Source organism: Ictidomys tridecemlineatus, chromosome 2 (genome assembly GCF_052094955.1).
Source record: "Ictidomys tridecemlineatus isolate mIctTri1 chromosome 2, mIctTri1.hap1, whole genome shotgun sequence".
In the NCBI taxonomy this organism is placed as follows: Eukaryota; Metazoa; Chordata; class Mammalia; order Rodentia; family Sciuridae; genus Ictidomys; species Ictidomys tridecemlineatus.
In genome coordinates, this window is record NC_135478.1 from 139,788,170 (window position 1) to 139,810,836 (window position 22,667).

At 42.9% G+C, this 22,667-nt stretch overlaps 1 protein-coding gene and 1 pseudogene across 1 annotated transcript in view; both read left to right on the top strand.

Moving 5' to 3' along the window:
- The window catches only part of Aoah (acyloxyacyl hydrolase), a 202,798-nt gene extending 189,546 nt beyond the window's left edge, over positions 1-13,252 (top strand). Inside the window, exons 20-21 of the mRNA XM_005319198.5 lie at positions 3,745-3,821; positions 12,889-13,252. Of these exons, the coding sequence (XP_005319255.2) occupies positions 3,745-3,821; positions 12,889-13,017 (206 nt within the window). The 3' untranslated portion in view covers positions 13,018-13,252. The remainder of the gene's footprint in view (positions 1-3,744; positions 3,822-12,888) is intronic.
- A 7,878-nt stretch (positions 13,253-21,130) lies between these two features.
- On the top strand, positions 21,131-21,707 carry LOC101978447 (large ribosomal subunit protein uL6 pseudogene; annotated as a pseudogene).
- Positions 21,708-22,667: the final 960 nt, after the last annotated feature.

Below are 22,667 nucleotides of genomic sequence, written 5' to 3' on the forward strand. Positions count from 1 at the left end.
ACTCATTGTATTATTTTATATGGCAAGTTAGATTTTCTGAAGGCTAGACTCCCTCATAGTGGCTAATGATATAGAGGAGAGAGATTTAGAGTCAGGAATAAGATTCCTGGTAAGGAAGAATAGGCTATCATTGATATTCAAGTTTGGTGATACTAAAAAGCAGCCCTCTCCCACTGACCCCACCTAGGGTATACAGCTGCTCCCTGGCAAAACGTGGCAACTAAATATCCTTTCCCTTCTCTTTATGCTTTTATTCCTGAGTTTTTCTTTCATTACTTCTACATTTATGGAATTGCTCAAGCCTGCACCTATGCAGAAGGGATTGACCATCTCTTCTCATTTTGAAAATCATCACTGATGGTTGAATTATGCTGTTCCTTAGAGTTATCTATCAACACCTCTCCCTTTCTCTAAGGACCATAGTTTTTTAGTTTAGCAGTTAGTAAAACACATAAAATTCAAATATGGATGCTTCAAAATTCAAATTTTGAAAATTCAAAATGGAAAAAAAAAGCTTAGAATAAACTAATCACATTGCCAAAACTGAATCACACTGGAGAAAACTTGTGTATAAACAAATCTGACCTTTTTTCATACCAGGCTCCAAGTAAACCTCCCTCTCATGGAACACAACCTGGGCTTAAGCTGTATTTCCTTCACAGGCCCAAATCTGCTTTCCACTCTGGAGTTTCTAAGTCTTCTGATCACTATAATTCTTTTCTGAATTTTGACAGGTTGCAATTGAACTTGTCACTCAACCTTCTCTATAAACATAGAGAGTCAAAAAGTCTTGTGTGACACTTCCCACTCCACTGGGCCATAGGACACTAAGTGGACCTGGTCCGCTCCATGACTTGCTGTATATCTATTTAATACAAGATGTCTCTGCCTGGGTCTTCTCCATCCAGTGCTTTGCAACTCTTTAGCTGCTTCTATCTGAGGTCTTGATGTGGCTGAGTTCCCACTGGCTGAGCTTGTAAACACAGCTGTTCATCAGAGCCCCCTGATGAACAGCATCAGGGTTCTATCTTAGGCCACTATAATAAAGGGCCATACAATGAATGGCTTATAAACAACAGAGCTCTATTTCTCACACTTCTGGAGGTGGAAAGCACAATATCAAGGTGCCACGTGGTTGGGCTCTGGTGACAGTGCTCTTCTAGGTTGCAGGCTGCCAACTCCTCCTTGTATCCTCACATGGCAGGAAGGGTCCCCATTCATGATGGCTCCACCATCATGGCCTAATTACATCCCAAAGGCCACTTCCTAATCATGGAGGAGGTGGAGAGCAAGGATTTCAACATAGGAATTTGGGAGGGACACAAACATTCAGGCCATTCCACATCTTGTTGGAATTTTCTTTTATTCATTCTTCTGATGACATCTATATGGCATAATAAAAAAAAATATCAGAAATAAAGAAGGATGCAGGAAAGGGATAAAAATCTCATTGACAACTTGGGGGAAGTAGAAAGGAATACAGGCACATGGAAGCAATGTTACCTCTGAAGTCTGAGGGGTTGGAAGGCAACATCTGACCTGGATAAGGCTTGTCCCCTCCTTGTTGATTTTTGTGGGACTGCAAGGAGAGAGGAGGAGATAAATACCATGAGATCAGAAAGCACATCAATGGGGATACAGAGAATTGATTTTGTCTCCATATTTGCAAAATCCCTTCTAAATGCCTGGCTCTCCTTTAAGGGCAACTTGTTGGATGTTTAGCATGGAGGTGGCTCCAATGAAGTACCAACATAAAGTTAGAAAATGGAAAAGCAGGAGCCAGACATGGTGGCACTTGCCTATAATCCTACAGACTTGGAAGGCTGAGGCAGGGAAGTTCAAAACCAGCCACAGCAACTTAGTGAGGCCTTAAGCAACTTAGTGAGATCCTGTCTCAACAAAGTAAAATGGACTAGGATGTGGCTCAGTGGTAAAGTGCTCCTGGGCTCAATCCCCAGTATCAAAAATAAAAAATAAAAACCTAGAAAAGTAAGACCCAATAGAGAAGAAGGAAACTGGTCTATCCCCTGCCAGGCAAGAGCAAGAACAAAGAGTTTAAAATGAGCATAAGTTAATGTCATGGCATATGAGTCAGTCAGAGCCAGGAATGGGCTAGAACAGGGTCACAGAGCATACAGAGCCAGCATTGTGACCGGGGAGGGCAATCTGGGATCCACACACGAGTTTTGAAATGCGAGATACAGAGGAAATGGCAGAGCAGACATAATTGAACCTGAAACAGAAAGTCTGATTTCAAGGTGATGTCCCCAAAACAGCAGAACAGGCTAGGCAGAACTGGAGACTGAGGCAGATAAACTTCCCTGAGACTCTGCTTTTTACAGGATACTATGGCCACAGCAGGAAAGAAATTATTGAGGGCTGCAAGCTGACCTAGTGGAACAAATGTGTCAAGACAGCTCTGAGCTTCCTATCAGAAGAGCAGATGCATACCATTCCTTGAGAGAGGGGGCATTTATCAGTGAGAAGCAATTGCTCCCTTGAGGTTCCATGTGGAGGACACCTCATGACACAGTGACACAGTAGACTGCTAGCTCAGTTTTGTGAGAAATGCAAAGCCCACTTACCAAGAGTTGCTTCTTCTATCAACCTCCAATAACACCCAGAAGCATATCATGCAAAAGCTGTTCAGTGGTGGCCATTCTACCAGGAAATAAGTTAACAGGGACTGATGATCCAGTGTACAGGACTCCAAACCAGTGGCACGAATTTCTCCCTAAACTCTGAGAAGGGCAACATTATCTGCAGCCTCTCAGGGGACAGAGATTGGGTAATAAGTGAGGAAAGCAAGCTGTAGTATCCAGAGTAACTGCAGAAGCAATTGAGTTCTAACTGATTCAGCCCTGGGAAAGTCCAGCTTCCCTTGTCCAGACAAAGCCCCAGATAGAATCTCCATCCTTCCCTGGAGTAATAGGGGGAGAAAAAGAGGGACAGACCTCTGCCCTGCATTTTCTAGGGGATGAAGAGAAAAGAACCAGAGGAATCTTAGCTGTGTCTTCTGCCCTCACTGGACACCAGGAAAGCAAGGGCGATGACCAGACAGGAAGCACAAGTCTCCTTGGAGGTTCTCTAGGGATTTGGAATTTCCTTCAGGAGTTCTTACTGGCTAAGGGATGGTACAACACAGCGTTAATTGCACCGTTGCCTTGGAGCAACTGACATTTTTGGTCTCTCATCCTTGTTGAAGGACAGTTTTATTGCTTTTCATCACTTTGGGGCTCATAATATTTTCTCTGTAGCCACACTCTCTCTAAAAGCGATGTTGAGATAATTTTATGTAATTATATTTCTGACATGCTGTAGGATTGTTCAAGGTGATGGCTTGACACATGGAGGCAGTGTCTGCAAATGGCAGCCCGGGAGAGGAGATGTTCACAAAATGCTAAATTTCCCTCCCTGCACTGCTGTGCTCCTGTCCACTGAAAAATGAAGTGGACTTAAATCACTGAATATTTTAGAGTTCCCTTTTTCCCCTGCATTCCCAGCTACACAAATCACATTCATTCCAGCAGGCTCATACATTCTCTTTTGGAGTTAGAAGAAGAAAAATCACTCCATGGAAAGATCATTTCTGTCCCAAAAGATCCCCAGCCCAAGACAACAGCTCAGAGACTGCCATGGCCTGGGAAGGAAAGGGCAGTCCTGATGACATCTCATTCGGTCCTTGCCCTCGGCATTGACCTTTGTGGAAGGGCATCTGTAACCCTCTGGTTGTGTGTCCTGTAGTCATAGAGGAGTGGCGAAGGAGAGGTGGACAGCCCTGGCAGCTCATTGAACCCGTAGATGGATTCCACCCCAACGAGGTAAGCACAGTCAGATCTGACAGCTATCTGGCTTGGTTATTTTTTTAAATATACTTATTCATGGATGTGTTCATTTTTCTTCTGTTTTGTTCCAGAAAGGATTTGAGGTAGTGTGCATCACAGTGTAAGACAATTCAATCAAAATGCAGTGAAAATCAGGGGCAAAGGAAAATGAGGTAGAAATCATACCCAGGTTCCTGACTTGGTTTCTAGAGTTTGTAGAATCTGTGCAGGGCAAGCCTAAGAAACTGCCAGAGGAGGCTTATGAGATTAGCTTAAGGCTGTGTAGCAGCCAGGGCCTAAGGCCTCCATGAGATAGTCATAACCTCCATAAGATAAAACATAAACAACCACTTATAAAAAATCAACAAGCGGGGCTGGGGATGTGGCTCAAGGGGTAGCGTGCTGGCCTGGCATGCGTGGGGCTCTGGGTTCAATCCTCAGCACCACATAAAAATAAAACAAAGATATTGTGTCCACCGAAAAATTAAAAAATAAATATATTTTAAAAAATCAACAAGCATAATGATTCCTGGAAGCAAGAGCTGTCTGAAATTTTTTCCATGGATCCTTTTAGAAAGGACACTGTAGGAGAAGAGGAAATGTCCTTAGCAAGATCCTGCAGTCTGAGCTGTTTCTCATCTCATATTCCAGAGTGTAGCTCTATAAAGCAGCTCCTGTCTGGCCTCTTCACAAAGCAAGGGAGCTGGAGGGCAGGACCCTTCCCTCCTGTCCCCACCCAACCTATTATCCTGGCTTCCATCAGAGAAGCTCCACTTTCATCTGTCAGGTATACTGGACTTGCTCCTGACATTTCTGTATTTTAAAAAAAGGAAAAGGAAAACGTGTGGGAGTACTTGACCGCAGGCAAAATTTTGAAAGCTGTCCTCCGCAGGGGAGACAGGCCGTCTGGGGCAGGCGATCCTCCATCTCCATTGTCTTTCTGACCCAGGCTTTGGTAAGTTTGGTGTGGCAATGATAGGGCTACAAACCTGAGAGCACTGCTGGAGGTGCCCCCCTGGTGGCCTTGGGTTCCATGGTCAGCTAGGCCACAGGGAGGGTTTCTCACCCTCTTGAGATCCTGGATAGAACCACAGCTCACTGACCCCAGCTCTAGGCTCTACAAGTTCCAGTGGGCAGAGGGTATACTTCCTAATGGGAGAAAAAACAGTGGAGCCCACAAATGAAAGGCAGGGTAAATTTTAAAGTGAATATTAATTGCCCACCTCACTTTTTAAGTTTTTTTTTTAAATGTACCTTGGAATATCTAACTTTCTTGTGTATCAAATGGGTGATGATTGGAGAATAATTAGCTGGAAGCTGATTACATATTAGGAGGAAATGTCCTTAGCAAGATCCTGCATATTAGGGTCTGGCTGCAAAAAAAAAAAAAAAAAATAGTGTCTTTCGTTTCAGAATAGTGAATGTGAAGCCCTTCTTCCTGCCAATAATGGGGAAAGACGTAATAGTTCTTTTGAGACAGAGTCTTGCTGTGTTACCCAGGCTCTAGAATTCCTCCCTCTACTTGAGTAGCTGGGACCACAGGCACGTCACCACTACACCTGCTCCAGACAGCAGTTCTCATTATTCTCTGCACACAAGAGAATTTGGATTCTATAGAGAGTGAACATATGAAAAGATAGGTAGGGTGTCAATTAGGAACAAACAGAAAAAAGAAACTGTCAAAGACAGCTATACTTTGTCCCTGGGGCATATTTGTCTCAACTATCAAATGATCAATCTGTCCCTGACTCTTAAAATAATATTGGGTTCAAGGTCTGTCAAACTGCGGGTCTAGCTTGTGCTCAAACAGCTTTGCTATACCTGGCTGTTCAAAAAGTCAAGGCTGAAGCTGCTTGTATGTCATAATCTCATGTATTCCTGCAAGACTTGTTTGCATCCTGGTATCCAGTGGTAAAATGGGCTGTGGAGGTACAGCCACAGTTAAGTGGGCAGGCACAGATGGCCAGGCCCAAACCTGTCGGTTTATCATGCTCTATAGTGAGCTGAAAAGTCCAGATTGGCAACTTTCCATCCAAAAATATTTAGCACATGCCTTCCCAGGTGTCAAAGCACAGCGAGAATTCACAAGTAAACAAGAAGCCCCTGTGATTTGAGATTGGAGTATAAAGTAGGCGAACAATGAGCAAACAGACAAATATAACGTGGTGAATGCCTCCAAGCGTGCAAACCCAGCATGCCTCGGGAGCAGCATGGAAACAGGAAAAGGTGTTAGAAAAGGTTGTCCAGAGGAGGTGACGAGAGCAAAGGGAAGAGATGGGCGTGGGCTGCAAAAGTATTTTGAGCAGAGGAAACTGTGTGGGCACAGACCTGAATATGAAAGAAACCCTGGGACCATGGAGGAATCCAAAGTGCCTTTGTACAGTCTGGACACGGAGTAGGAGAGTGGGTCTGAGAGGGAAGAAATCAGGAGCCAGACCCTGTAAAGTCAGCACGGGGCTTGGTCTTGCTCCTGCAGGAAATGGGGAGCCACTGCAAGTTTTAAGCAAAAAACAGACCTATGTTCTTAAAAGATACCCATAGTAGCCGAGTGAAGAATACTTTGGTGTGATCAGATCAGGGGACTGGGGAAAAAAAGGAAAGAAATTTTTGTCTAAGCAAAGAAACAAAATTCCAAAAACCCAAGACCCAGATTTGTTGTCTATGAAAGCTGCAGGATTCTACCTGTCTAAGCATCTACTTTTTTCAGTCTCTGTAAATAAAGTTAAGCATCTGAAGAGTCACTCAAAAGACCTCCAGGCCTTAAATCAGATAACAGGAAACAGAAAGTGTTAAAAGAGCCACAGACATAGATCAAACTCTGTTACCCTGGCACCTCGGGGATCACCTGTCAACATCCCTGACACCTCCTGCCTTGGAAGCTTCGACCAAGCCACGCTCCCTGCAAAAACAACCTCCTCTCCTCTCATCACGATGACAGCAGCTCAAACCATCCTCTTCAAACTCCTACTGCAAGCAAGGAAGTTTCCATGAATCAATTCCCTCCTCCCTGTTCAGCCCTGAACCCTGCACGCTACTGGAGACAGACATAGCACATATAATCAATGGATTTGTTTCAAAGAGGTTAACAGCCTCCAGATTTCTATTCATTTCGACTTGTAAGCCCCTGGGAAACAAGGGTCCTGGGAAGACTTATGGAGCTCCTAAAAAAATAATAAAAGTAAAGATGAAGAAGAAAGAGCACTGGCAATGGTACAGGGCAAGAGGGAATCTGAGCCAGGGAACCACAGAGCAGGGACCATGTCTATTTAATTTGTTTTATGTACCAACTTGCAACCATCGTTTGGTGATGACCCCACCAAGTCAGCACAAGGGGGATTGAGCTGATAGGGAACTGATACTTTTCCTTGAATGTTAATGTTTAGATACATCTTACACCACTGTCGTGTTTTCCGTTTTCAGTTTGCGGATTTAAAATCAATCAGGACCAAACATAACCAAGTCCAATAGACTGTGCTCCTGTGAAAATGAGAAGGGCAGAGGAAGACAGCTCTGCCTTCCTGTGGTTAGGGCTTCCCGCAGGTGTTTAAAAGCAGTCTTCTCAAGATAGCCCTGGAGCGTGCTTCCTGTGGGAGAAATACATTCAGAGCAGATTTTATACCTTTGGTCTGGTAGAAGCCCAGAGTTAAATTTAGCAGGAGTTCAACTTAAAAGGTATCAAAAGCCATTTTAAGTTTTTTGGTGAAATCTGTGTAATCTTGCATTTTCTTTTTTAAAAGATTACAGAAAGCTCATTCTTATTTAAGATTTTTTTTATGATTTTTTTCACTAAGGAGTTCTATTTTAGTAGCCAAAAAAAAAAAAAAAAAAAGTAATTAGCTTCTGAGGCGAGAGTGAGGAGGACCTCCTCCCTACATCCTAGCCAACTCTGATAGCTGCTGGGACACTGCCCTATCCTGGTGTGTCTCATGAACTTGTGGGGTGTTCCTGACATCAGTGTGTTTTCTTAGAGGACTGGAAAACCTCCCAAAAAAGCACTCCTCATAAGTAGAATATAGTTGATTCAAGAAATGTGCCTTAATTTGAAATTGTTCATCAGAAGACAGGAAAGATTCTGAAGTGTATGGCAGCTGTTGACAAGGACCCGATTAAGAAACCTCACCACCTCATGATCCTCCACTCTTCTCCCCATTCCTGGGAGATCAGAGGCTGTGAATAAAAACATTCCACAAAAATCTTACATAAACCAACATGGTGTTAAGTTGTCCTGCTTTGTTGCTCCTTCTATGAGACTTTTAAAGAGTAGCAAAGTGTTCCAAGGGGACCAATGACCACCACATGGTTTTGGCTTCAGAATGGTAGCGGGCAGGTGTGCAGGTGACGCCCCATAGAGGTACCACGCCACGTCAGACATGGTGTCCCTGGAGGAGGGGCCCCACCAGATAGAAATGGCAGTGGTGCCAGGATAAAGCAGCCACCTGGCCCTGTGGCCGAGGTTCTGCAATAACAGGGAGCCGACTGAGTTCATGAAACAGTGTCCTTATTACCCAGGGACTCTGTTCTAGCCTCACTCAGGCAGAGGTGCCTGAGGAAGCCTGAGCTACTGCAGAATATTCAATTATTCCTATATTTCTCAGTCTCCATGGCCAAATGGGCCCATCAACTGGACAAACATACTAAATTGAATAAAAGCCACCAATGTTCACATCACAGAACTTAAAATTTAGTACCCAGAAATACATTATGAGTCTTGTAAGAAGTAGTGCTCAAACAGTACTGAGCCTGGGTGAGGGTGAGGAACTTTAAAATGCATGTTCCCTATGTCCCCTTCAGATCTCTCCAGTGAGCTCATGGGAGAGCCCAGGAAACATGCTCAGTGATGAAAGGTTTACCCTCAATACCAAAGATATGAAGCGTTGGAAAATAGTGACATCATGTAGATGTTAGACTAGGAAATATAATGCTAACTCTGCTGTAATCCCAGTGAAAAGAAAAAGCAACTATTGAAAAGTTTGTTCTGGAAGGATTAAAAAAAAAAAAAGCAAAGTGACAGGGACTGGGGTTGTGGCTCAGTGGTAGAGCACTTACCTAGCACGCATGAGGCACTGGGTTCAATCCTCAGCACCATATATAAATAAATAAAGATATTGTGTCTCTCCACATTAATATTTTTTTAAAAAATCAAAGTAAAAACAACTTGCAAGATCTTTAGGCTGATTGTGTTTTTTTAAAAAAAATCTAGCCAACTGCAGTAGGACACACCTGTAATCCCAGTGACTCAGGAGGCTGAGAGGCAGGAGGATAGCAAGTGTGAGGCCAGCCTCAGCAACTTAGTGAAACCCTCAGCAACTTAGCAAGACCTATTTCAAATTAAAAAATGAAAAGAGTGGCTGGTAGCGGTGGCACATGCCTGTTATCCTAGCAGCTCAGCTGAGGCAGGAGGATCAGGAGTTCAAAGCCAGACTCAGCAACACCAAGGTGCTAAACAATTCAGTGAGACCCTGTCTCTAAATAAAATACAAAATGGAGCTGGGAATGTGACTCAGTGGTTGAGTGCCCCTGAGCTCAATCCCTGGTACCCTGTAGAAAGAAAGAGAGAGAAAGAAAGAAGGAAACAGAGAAAGAGAGAGGGAGGAAAGGAAGGAGGGGGAAAGGAGACAGAAGAGGGCTGGGGATGTAGCTCAGTGTTAAAGTGTCCTTGGGTTCGATTCCTAGTGCAAATCATCATCATCATCATCATCACCATTAAATGACCAAACAAAGGGGACCACAAGGCAAATTCTTGTATCAGAGAAGATTTCATTTAAGAAATCCAACTTAAGTGCATCCTAGAGTCAGTATAGACTCCACCCATCTCCTATCAAATTCTCAGCAGTGGTCACAGACCAATAGAAGAATAGCTTGGCACAATTCCAACTCACCAAGCAATTAAATAAAACATCAGGTTCTATTACAAGAGGCTGACTTGATCAACTCAGAAACTGCTTCTGGCTTTATCATGTTATGAACTGGACATGTTTATATGCAAGAAAGCAAGAAATTGGACCCTGAAAGGTTTTCAACTGTCAAGGAAGAAACACAGAAGGGCCTAACTCCTTTGCCAGAAGAACTCATGTAACTAGAACCGCCCCAACCCCTACTCCCTGGCATTCTGCTGGACTAGATTGTACTCCACACATATGTGCAGCAGGGTAAGCGAACAAGCCAGGCAGCCTAGGAGTCCCTCCCGTGCTGAAATGCTGTGTGAGCAGGCAGAAGCAGGTGTCTCTGTCCTCTGGCCTCAGGACAAATGCTATGGACATGTGTGGAAAAAAATCTTCCACCTGTAAAATAAATGAGCTTGCATCCACCTGCTGGAACACCACGCATCAAATAAAAACAATGAAGCAGATCCATCTTTTTGAGGATATACACCAACACAGATAACGTTGGTAATAGCAAAGCAAATAAGATTGTAGGGCAGTTATACAACTGTGCGCATCTGTCAGCACTCATGGAACTATTCACGGAGAAGAGATCCCCTTACTGCACATGTGCGCAGATTTTAAAATGATATTCTCAGAGGGGTTCAGTGTGTGTGTGTGTGTGTGTGTGTGTGTGTGTCTTGGATATAAAATCAGAAAGGCTTCTCCACCCAATGCTAGAGAAGCTACCTCTATTTTAATTACAGATAGCTTTTGTTCTGTGTTTTCTCTTTTTGCTGAATTTCCTCCTTCATTTTTCCCAGAATGAATAGATATTGTTTTACCTTTTTTTAACTGAATAGAGAAGCACAAAAGAATACCTGTGTTCAAGAAGGGCTGATCTGGAAGAAAAGGAGAGAAGGACAGCTGGGCCTCTCCTGTGTGGTGGACCATGGGAGTGTGACAGCAGATTGCTCACGTGAGAAGCCCCAGGGGTGCTCAGCAAATACAAGTCACACGAAGGGATGAAGGAACAATTATAGCGGGTCTCTTCATCACGAACAATTCTCATTTGAGATACAATATTTTAGCAACACACACTCATAAATATTGTAATCTCTTAGAGTGACAGTCATCTAATTGCTTTCAAACCAAACAGTTGCCACATGCTCAAATGAGCTCTTTCATTTTCCTCTTCTTACTCTCCCCGTGCCCCCCCCCCCCCCCCCCCGTCTCCACCCTTACGAACAGAGATGAAATAAGTGCCCACAGGTGGCTTGGGATGTTAGACTTGTTAGAAAGATAGCCTAGGTGTGTCAAGTTGAAAGCCAAAACCAAAAAAAAAAAAAAAAACCAAAAACAAACAACAACAAAAAAAGCAGAAGATCTGCTAATTTTCCACAGACCTGGCGGCAGCCTCCTTCATTGAAAAATGGCAGGGAAAACAGACACAAGACCAGGCCTCTGTCTTCAAAGACACTGATTGTTTTGTATGGGAGATGATCTGACCCTTCCCGAAGAACGCTCAGCTTGACAGGCAACTTTTGACTCCCTCTTGCTTTAAGTACAAAATATGTGTGTGTGTGTGTGTGTGTGTGTGTGTGTGTGTGTGTGTGTGTAGTGCATGGGGGAGGGGAGGATTTGATGTGCTGTGGGGGGTGTTGTGAATGTGTATGTGGTGTGTGTGTGTGTGTGTGAGAGAGAGAGTGTGTGCGCACTCTGCTTGGTGTGTATGTGACAGTGTATGTTGACAGTGTACATTTGCAGATGTTATAGGAGTATGCCATGTGGGTGGGCCAGTGTGTGCTGTGCATGTATGTGGTGTGTGTAGCATGTATGGTGTGTGCTGATATGTGGAGGGACTACAGGGTGTTAGATAATTATGTGTTTGATTAGATGAAATTTTAGGTCTACCTCAGAAGACTCTGGAACACATCAAAATGCTGAGGATACTTAATGCCATGACTAAATCAGTTCTAGTTTTTCTAACACCTACTAAAATGTTACACACAATTTAGACCCAGGAAGGACTTTAGATCAATGACTCCAGCTCATTCACCGTGGAAATGAGAGATCTGGGGCCCAAAGAGTACAAGCGAGCTGCTCAATGTCACACAGCACTGCCTATCAAAATGGTGAACTGTAAACTCCCTTGTAGGGAAATGACCCTGTGCTTTTGAATAAAGTCAGACACCTCCCCCTAAGGCCTTCAGCAATCACATTCCTCTTATGATTCAACCTTAAAAATTCACTGTGGAGATGGAGCCATCTGGGGCTCAAAGGCCTGGCTAGGCCTCATTTGCCATCTGCAGAGAAAAAGTCTCCTCTTCCAAGAGATGCCGATGACAAGCCAGAGTACTAGACAACCAACACAGGATTCTGCTCAAATGTGAATAAAGGAAAACTTGAGACGCAGCAACAGAATCAGAGAGAATAAGGGTCACATAGGAGATCAAGAGCTCAGCCCATTAGGCATTAAGCAAGAAAGCCCTGCTCTGGCCCTCCAGCCTGACTGCCTAACGCACAGCCTCCTCCAGGATCCTACCCCTCCCAGGTGCCCTGCCCAGCCTCACCTCAGGCACTCACAGTCCCATGACACGAATCTCCCTCCCACAGGCTACATCCTCCTCCATGCTCACTGTTTCCCCACAGCAGCTTATGGCCCCCTCCTGCCCCTTTCCCACTAGACAGGGTTGATACCCTTCCCCTCTGGTGTGCACCTCATCATCACAGCCCTCCCTAGGGGTTTGGTGGTGTCATTTTTGTATTCCTGGTCCCCTCCCTAGGCTAGGAGTTCCTGGAGGGGAGGAATGGTCATCTCCAAACCCAAGCCTCAGGCCTGCAGCAAATGTTAACTGTCCACAGACAAATGCATAAGTGATTTCTGAGAATGTGTATTTATCATCTAGTATCAAATAACAAATTTCTTCAGCAATTTAAACAATACACACTTATTATCTTGCCATTTCTGTATGTTATAGCTTAATGGGGTCCTCTCCTTAGGATCTCACAAAACTAAAATCAAGGTGAGTGATTCAGACCGTGTTCTCATTTGGAGATTCAACTGGAGAAGAACTGTGTTCACACCCACTTTGTTTGTTCTAGGGTCTGCCAATCACAGAAAGAATAAAGTAAATCTTGCTAGTCAATTATTTCCCTTTTATAATTTCCCCTTTCCTCCTCCTTTGGGTTATTTCTTGCAGGTGGCTTCGTTCCTGCTGGCAGAGAATTTCTGGAAGAAAGTGCAGCTCCAGTGGCCCCAGGTCCTGGGAAAGGAGAATCCATTCAATTCCCAGATTGAGCAGGTGTTTGGAGACCAAGGTGGGCACTGAGTGTCTCAGGCATACACACCTGAGGATCACAGGGAGGCAGAAACTTGGATCAACTCATCAGCAGCGTGTTCAGGGGTCCCCATGTCACAGGCCAAAGTATCCTCTGCAGCAGCATCTTTGCAAAATTCTTTCCTCAAGAGAAGAGCTGAATACTGTTGTGGTGCCATGTTCTTCCAGGGTCAATTCCCCTTCAGCTTTCCCTGAAATAACCCTTAATAAAGCAGTTTGAGGATGATTTCCAGCCTGGGAGTATTCTGTGCCCTACAACAGTTGGTCATTCTAAAAAGGGGTCTTCTTAAAACCTAAACCACCCAGTGATGTTCAGCAATTTGCACATGGTCTTGGTGTGTCAGGGATTGGCCCTGCCCCTGTTGGTGACTTAAAGATGGCCCAGAAAGCTGAGATTTCTCCTAGAAAGGCTATTGGATGGCTGCCAAGGGCTTGCACAAGCAAGACATTCAACTGTCATGGGCCCTCTTTAAAAACAGTATGCAACCTGGGCCTGGTGGCACATGACTGAGATTAGTGACTCAGGAGGCTGAGGTAGGAAGATCTCGAGTTCAAAGGCAGCCTCAGCAAAAGCAAGACACTAGGCAACTCAGTGAGACCTTGTCTCTAAATAAAATACAAAGTAAGGCTGGGAATGTGGTTCAGTGGCTGAGTGCCCCTGAGTTCAATCCCTGGTACCCCAAAAAAATAAAAAATAAAAACAGCACACAAAACCATAAATACAAAATTAGGCATAAACTTGAATACTTATTTAGAAGAAAAAAAGATATCAGAGCAAATTAAGAACTATTAAAAGTCAACAAGTATCATAAGTCCCACAAAGTCCATGAAAATGACAAACATCTTTTCTTTAGAAGTTTTTGCTGGAAATAGAACCCAGGGCTTCCTGCATGCTAGGCAAGGGCTGTTACCACTGAGCCTCATTCTAAAGCTTCCCCTGCATTCTAAAGCTGCATAATCTGATTGTCTCTTCCTTATAACAATGATTTTGTGACATCATTGTCTATAGAAAGAATTAAAAACTAAAATTTGTAGCTTATTATTGAAACTTTAAAAGAGTTTCTTTTTTTAATATGTTTATTTATTTTTTTATTTATATGTGGTGCTGAGGATCGAACCCTGGGCCACACACATGCTAGGCGAGTGCTCTACCACAACACCAGCCCCTAAAAGAGTTTCTTTCAGTGACACGAATAATTATTGGCAAAGTTGTATAAATCTTCAGGAGTGTTGCACAGTAGGAAGACCTCTGTCAGGTTTCCTTTGAATGTAAGCTGTGAAAGACTCTCTCTCCATTTCTAGTATGGTTGGCCCTCCAGACCGCAGGTTCTGCACATGTGAATTCATTCAACTGAGGATATTTGAAAAAAGTTGTAACTGTACTAAATATATACAGATTGTTTCCCTGTCATTGTTCCCTGGATAATACACTACAGAAACTATTGCATAACATTTACATTTCATTAGATATTATAAGTGCTATATTTTGGATCCTAAATGTCCACAGGTTAAAGGCTTTGTCCTTAGCTTGGCACTATTGGGAAGCGGTGGAAACTTTAAGAAGTGGGAACTAATGAGTTTTAGGTGACTGGGAGCATGCCCTCAAAGAGAATTGCATATACTCATCCTTCTGTATACTTTAATCTCTAGATTACTTATAACACCTAATACAATGCAAATATCATGTAAATAGTGGTTAGGCTGTATTATTTAATAATGACAAGAAAAATGTCTGTGTATGTTCATTATGGACAACAATCATCATAGGCCTAAGTATACAGTAACAATCTGCCAATGGTCAAATCTGTGATTAGTTGAATTGCAGGTGTGGAACCCGTGAATACCAATTGCTGACTCCAGATGATACAGATGATTTATCACTGAATATATTTTTTTAAGAGAGAGAGAGAGAGAATTTTTTTAATATTTATTTCTTTAGTTTTCGGTGGACACAACATCTTTATTTTTTATTTTTATGTGGTGCTGAGGATCGAACTCAGCACCCCGCACATGCCAGGAGAGCGCACTACCGCTTGAGCCACATCTCCAGCCCAATCATTGAATATATTCTTAACTGTGAGTGCTGAGCACCAGTGCAAAACACCTCCTGTTCACCGTGCACATCTGATGATGGGAAGCCATTGCCACTGACTGGCTTCTGGTTCTATTCATCTCTCATCTCATTTGTCCTCCATGAGCCACATATTTCTAATTGCAATATGACTGTTGGTCTTTGTTATGACACTGGTGGACATTAACTAGCAATAGCCTAACTATACAGAGAAACACCTGCAAATACACAAATATTAACCTAAACTGCCACCATTTGGATCTTGAATGTCTCTCAAAGGCCCATGTTTTAAAGGATTGTTCCCAGTCTGTGGCACTATTGGTACACAGTGCAATCTTTTTGTGGGGGGGAGGGCTTAATGGTAGTGGTTAGGTAATTGAGGGTGTGGCCTTGAATGGGGATGTTGGGACCCCAGTTCCTTTCTCCCTCTCTCCTCTTGCTTTCCCTGCTGCCAAGAGAACAGACCTCCTCTGCCACATACTCCCACCATGATATACTATGCTACCGTATGCCCAAAGCAACTGGGCCAACTAATCATGAGCTGAAACCTTTGAAACTATGAGCTAAAATAAACCTTCTTTCCCTTTAAGTGTATTTTGTTACAGTGATGAAAATGGGACTAACATATAAAACCAATCTACATGAATCTCCATTTCAACTTCTGATTGGCTAAAGTAAAGGAAGAATCCCCAAAATTTCCATGGCCACTTATAAGAAAAGATGACACAAAAAGCAATTGTGTTTAAAATATCTCTCTTTTGCAATTTTCACAAAGCATAAGACCACGTGGACACATTTCTGGGGCTTTTCCCAGCTTTGGGAGACACTCTAAGACTTAATTAGACTTGCGGTAGATCCACCTCCACTCACAAGGTTAATATGCCAGGTGGTATGTCAGCTTCAATTTGGGGGGCTAGCAGGCTTAAAATGTGCATCCATTCATTTCTGTCACATGAGCAGCACTCTTGATTTAGCATAACCAGCACATGTCCCCTGGAGGCAAGTCAACAAAGGGCAACAGCACATTGTCAGGAGGTTTCTATTTTAAGCAGAAAATAAAAACAAGGGGAATGAATTGGAGAGTAAGAGACGTAGAAGTGTTGGGCTGTGGAAATCTCATATATCCACCTCCTGAGGGATGTGTCCTCTTGTAGGATCTTGGTAATCATAACATACTCTGTTATTTCAGCATCTCAGGTTATTTTTAAACACCAAAGTACCCTAATATTTAGTTATTGTTTTTTAATCTGAAATATTAATCATTCAGTCTCAATAAACCCAGAGAATGCTGCACTCAAAACTATATTCCTTTAGTTAAGAACTCTAGCCATAATTTTGAAGACTCCAGTCCATGATGGGATGTCCCCATTGCTTTGGGCCTGTGACGAGGCCACACGGCATGGCAGGAGGAAACGGCAAAGCAAAATCACTCATCACACAGCCAGGGAGCAAAAAAGGAAAAGAGGAAGGGTGCCAGGTCCCAAGCACTCTCAACAACTTAAATGCTTCCTACTAAGGCCACATTTCTCAAAGGTTTCAGACCTCCAAAGAGCACCACCCTGAATAGCACGCCTTGAACACATGACCTTTGGGAGACATTCAGCATCCAAACTATAGCCACCAGTGCCATCTCTGAGCAGGCTCATGGAGGAGGACAAAGATGCCTGAGTCCTAAACCCTGACCCTACTCCTGGAGCATAGCACCAAGTAATCAAGGGAAAAAAAGGGGTGAACCACCTCTCTTTTTGAGAAAACAACAATAGTGCATAAAATAAGTACTCAATTCAGATAAAAAATAAATACCAACGTAGTCACCAGGAGAACCGGAGGCTGAAGTTAGACCCTCTCACCTGGGTCAGGAGCCTTGAGAGGGGCCCATCTACGTAGTTCTGTTTCCACTTTCTATTCTCCTGACCAACCCAGACATGTTCCTCCATTGAGATTTGACCATCTTTCTCCATGGTTTGGGAGTGTTCTGAATCTGTAGATCTGCTGAGTAATTCTTATAACTTCTAGGTGCCCAGAATTTATAGGCTAATTGTGGAGGAACAGCTTCTGTTCCATATTTCTATATTGGTGCCCCTGGAACTGCTGTCCTTGAGTTTTTCGAATCATAGTGGGTGAATGCTGAGAGGCACCTGAAGGGCTTTCCTGGGTGGCCTGCACCCCTCTCTCCACTATGCCCCATTCCTGGGAATGAGAATCGCCAGAACTTAAACCAAAGCTGAAATAGGAACCTGCCAGTCACATGCACTCCTGTGTCCATGCATGCCCTCTGCATCAATGCCTAGCCCACTACAGGTGCTCAAGAATAGTGCTGAACGAATGAATGGACCTGCTGTCCAGATCATATAGTATTACTCTTTGACATATAAATATAATTGGTCTCTTTTTTGACACATTTGAATTAGACCCATTGGATCATGTTCCTCGTGGTAAGAAGGGTGAAAAAGAAAAGCAGTGCATTGAGATGCTGCCTTCTCTTCAGGCACCCCTGGTGGAAGGATGTGGGTTTTCTGTGGGTCTTCATCTAGATACTCCAAAACTCTAAGATAATTTAGGTTTCTTCTGTTATCAAAAAAAATCTGTCTTTCCTTCCCCATTGAAATGGAGTTTATCATTTTCTACATGAATAATTTCCAAGTACCTTTATTTCCACCCATTCCTAAGCATTTTTCATTTGGGGGTCAAGTCATATAACAAAAGGTTTTTAAACCCCACAGCAAATGCAGATTAGCTGAAAGTCTTTGTGTGAGACTTGTACAGATACACATGTAGCAGGTCCTAAGTCCCCCAGGAATCCATAAGGACTTCCCCAATCTATACTCTCACTGATTTTATCCCATAGTTAAGGTATTCTTTTTTTAATATTTATTTTTCAGTTGTATTTGGACCCAATACCTTTATTTATTTATTTTTATGTGGTGTTAAGGATCGAACCCAGTGCCTTGCACATGCTAGGGGAGCGCTCTACCGCTGAGCCACAACCCAGCCCCATAGGTAAGATATTCTTAACAGAGGACCACAGAGACCCCCAGAATTAAGAATGTCTGTAAACTTGAACAGGAAAAAAAAACTTGTCTCCACGATATTCAAGCTAAAATTTAGCATCTCCTTTCAACATGAATGTGGACAAAAAAACACAGCTGAATTAGTAGCTGTCTTTTTCACTATTATTTTCAGGTAGTCATGTTCTGTGATGTTGTCCTTATTGCTGGGTCAGCAAATACTAAATCGCTGCTCTTAGGGGCAATGCCAACATTTTTGCTGGCAGGTCAGAAGCCCTTGAGTCTTCAGTCACAACATTCTGTCAACCGATCAAAGCATAACCTGTCGTATGTTCGGTTTGTGTTTAAAGACACTTGAGTTAAGATTGAGTTGATTCCTTAACATTGAACTCAATGCCAACAGCACGTTAACTCATGTCTCAACGAACCTTCTCTCACAGGTATTTTTCTCTTTAAGGAACATAACAGCCTTGACCAAGGAACACCCAGCAGCTTGTTGGGGCCTTTCAAACAATGAAAGCACATGCAAAAATGCATAAAAATGTGGCACTAAATATAGCATGAAAAGGACATGTTTACAGTGCCATGGCTGAAACAAGCAGGTGGACCTTCACCTAAGACCTCAGCTGGGAACAAGCAGGTCAGGCAGCTCAGCGTGTTCACTGCTCAGCATGGCCATGAATAACTGCAAACACCATGAGTATTAAGTTGGAGTTACAGATTAATTGCAGCAAGTCAACAAATTCACAAATAAACAATTCCTAATAACAAGGAGCCACTATATCTTGAAATATCAAGATTATGGTCATCAATACTCTAGAACCATTGTAATTATAAGAGCCACCAGCTGGGCATATGGTACACACCTGTGACTAGGAAGGCTAAGGCAGGAGGATCCCAAATTCATGGCCATCCTAAGCAGTTTAGCAAGGTCCTAAGCAACTTAGCAAGACCCTGTCTCAAAAATAAAAAATAAAAAGGCTGAGAATATGGCTCAGCAGTAAAGGGCCTCTGGGTTCAATCCTTGGTACCAAAAAAAAAAAAAAAAGCCACCACTGGATCTTGTTATTTAAAACATACAAAAATAAGCACATTTTTTAAATGTGTACCCCCTTTTTAAATATTTCAAAGTTTTTAAGAATATTTTGATATTTGATTTGAATGGAGTTGTTTTCTTTTATAATCCTATTATTTTATTGTTCACATTTTCAAATGTTATTCTAATGAAACTGATCAAATATGTTGTGTGCATGTATGTCTATGTAACAATGAATCCCACTATTATGTGTAGTATAATGCACTGATTAAAAAGAATCACAAACAAATAGAATGTTATTCTGAGAAGGGACTCCCAAGTTTTCCCGGCCCACCAACAGGGTGCAGGGTGCTAGAAGGTTGTGGTGCCTTTAGACAAAGAACTTAACGGTCTAGGAAGTTTAAAAGCATTGCATGCTTTAGCTTCCTGGGAGGTCACAGGATAGATGGCCTGCGGTCAAGAAGCCTGCACAGCTCATCCCTTTGCCAACATTCTGACCCGGAGCTCTTTCCTGGCCTGATACCTATTAGCACCCTGCAGCCTCTCGATCTATCCCATCAGCCTGGAAGACGCTGCCTCAGGGAATTAGCCTCTGTCTAATGCACTTCCTGGCCTTGTCAAGAGAGGAATTTCCCAGGCATATTCAGAGTAGAGTGCCCAACTCTCTCCTCTTCTTTGGTGTAAGCAGAATGTGTTTGGAACTTTCTTCCTGGTGACAATAGCTTCCCTGGTAGAAGTAAAACACAAAGGCAGCCCCTCCCAGACACACAGCACATGTTCACTGTAGTATGGATTTCCTGATGAATGGACGGACGCATCAATATGCTATTAACATGTCCGTTTCTCATTAAATCTGAGTACAGAATCCTTGTTTGCCCGCCGGGATGAACTTCCCTAATCTGATTTGGCAGAGGTTTCAGTATAAATATTCATACAAGCTAGGGTTCTTTTAATCTGGTCCTTTGCTTGCAGTAAAAGGGGGTGGAGAGAGGTTGCTTTTAAAGCCTGTTTTCTGGGTCACTTCTTAAAACCGCCATATCAAAAAATAATGGCCTCATCATCATGAATCTGTCGTTAAGGAGGATTACACTTCTGAAGCTCTTGGATGGATGGAAATGCAGCGGAGAAATAAAGCGCACACAATGAGGCTTGCTAAAGATTTCTTCGGGCATTGTGCTTCGGGCTGGCTGCTTTGTTTTTAATTAATTACTTGGAGCATTTGCAGGAGCCCTTTCAGCTTCAGAGCCCTGCTAATGTAACTCCCAGGTTCACAAAGCTCCGGTCAATAAACCTCAGCAGATAGGCAAGAGGACACATCAAGGGCTTCCACCATCTGTCTGGCTCCAGGACCCTGTAGACCCTGGGGACTTGCAGTTTCACCTCAGGACTCTGCCCTCTGAGATGTACACTTTGCATAGGCTCAAGAAGGCCCTGAGGTGTTAATATTTTTACAGTGAATTCTACATTGTAGCTCTGTAAATATCAGGTGAAGTCAGGACATCCAGTGAGGCTGCCAGGGGAGCAGAAGGCTTTTGAGGAATAAGTAGAGGCTCCAGGCTCATCCAAGTTTCATGAAAAGAATAAAACTGTCCTATAACTTCCTGGAGCTGGCTGACACATAAAAACACAATCAGTGGGAATTCAGGAAGTCACAGGTTTTGGAGACCTTAAGCCTCTACACTTTGGTTATATCCTTTTTTAAATAGGAGCAAGGATACTGGTCTCCCAGCACTGTAAGCTAGTGCTTCCGGAGGGCTAAGTGGCAAGTGCAGGGCATGTATTATCTCACAACCACTGTCTACAGCTGGTCTGCCACAATGCTCTACTTTTACAGATAGGGAAATGGGATCTGGGAGCAATAAAATAAGACGACTGGTCTCATAAGTGATGAATCAGGAATTTGAAACTAAGCCATCTGGCTCCTAGCCTCCAGTCTATCCCACCTTCCTGAAGAAGGGAGTGTGCTTTTTAGCCATATCTGCTACAAGAATGAAGACCATTCTCAGAAATCAGACCATCAATGTTCCAGAAAATATCAGCATCACATGAATAGGATACACAGTTGTGCAGGACCCCTAGAAGAACCCTGCAGAGGGAATTCAACTATGTCAGTGCAAAACTTACTACCCTTAAAAAGAAAAAGAAGAGGCTCTGGGTTAACAAATGATGGGATAATAGGAAGGAACCGGTTACTGCCCACATGTGTGGCCATGTGCCGAATACAACCAAGGGTGTCACTCTGGAGCTCTGTTAAAAGTCGAGGACTGGGTGGGTATGTGCACCTCCCATTAATGTCGTTATTCAGGTGACTGGATCTCTCATTGAAATTTGAAATTTCCTGGGTGGAAAAAAAACATCTGCAGGGTTCAAGTGAGGTCAGGTTGCTTGCTCAGTATCTCAAACCCAGAAAGATGAGTTAATCCTTAAAGGAAATAACATTGACGTTGTTTGCAATTCAGCTATTTTGATTCAGCAAGGCACAGCAGTTAAAAACAAGGATAAGAGAAAGCTTTGGGATGGTATATGTGTCTCTGCAAAAGGAACAATTCATCAGGCTGATGAATAATATCTGAGAGCTCATTTCTCCTCCTCTGCCTTCACTCTCTCGAGCCCCGAGTCGAGGTCCTCCTTGAAAGTTACATTCTTATTTCATTGTGCAGAACGAATTATTTCTCCTCTCTCTACTTTGCTCCTCTGAGGTCTATCTTTCTACATTAAATGATTCGTTAGTAGAGTCTGTGAAAATATCTACTCTGAAGAGAACATACGCTACTCCCTTGGGGGACAAAAGTAGCTGTGGAAAATGGTATATAAAATAATAATAATGAGGAGGAGGATGATAATAATTCTTTGTCATTATGCATTTCTAAACTGTTCTAAAACAGATCCATATTTGACTTAGAACCCAGAAACCATGAATATTGATAGATTTTCTTCTCAAAAGTAAAAGGTTTTGCAAAGCAAAAAACATACCTAAGCAGGGTCAAAAGATAAATGGCAAATAGAGGAAAATGCAGCTCATCTCATAGACAGAGCTAAATTCTCTATGATACAGAGTTTTTTGAAACTCAAGCACAAGTCCAGCAACTGAATTTTTTAATTGGCCGAGGGTATAAATGGGCTGAGTCCACAGAAAATGGAATCAAATATCAAATATCCCTTATATAAACAAATATGAAAATAAACTCAGCCTCATTTGTAATTAGATAAAGGTAATTGTGTGTGTGTGTGTGTGTGTGTGTGTGTGTGTGTGTTGTTGTTGTTGGGGATTGAACCCAGGGCCTTATGCATGTGAGGCAAGCACTCTACCAATCGAGTTATATCCCCAGTTTGAGACGTCTGTTTTCTGATCAAGCATGTAAGGAGTTTAAAACTTGACACTCCACACAACAAGAGTGGGAGGGAAAGAATAAAAGTTCATTGGATTAGACAAGAGGAATGAAGGGAAAAGAGGGGGGATGGGAATTTGAAAGGCAGTGGAATGAATCGGACATACCTTTCCTATGTTGATATATGAATACACCAC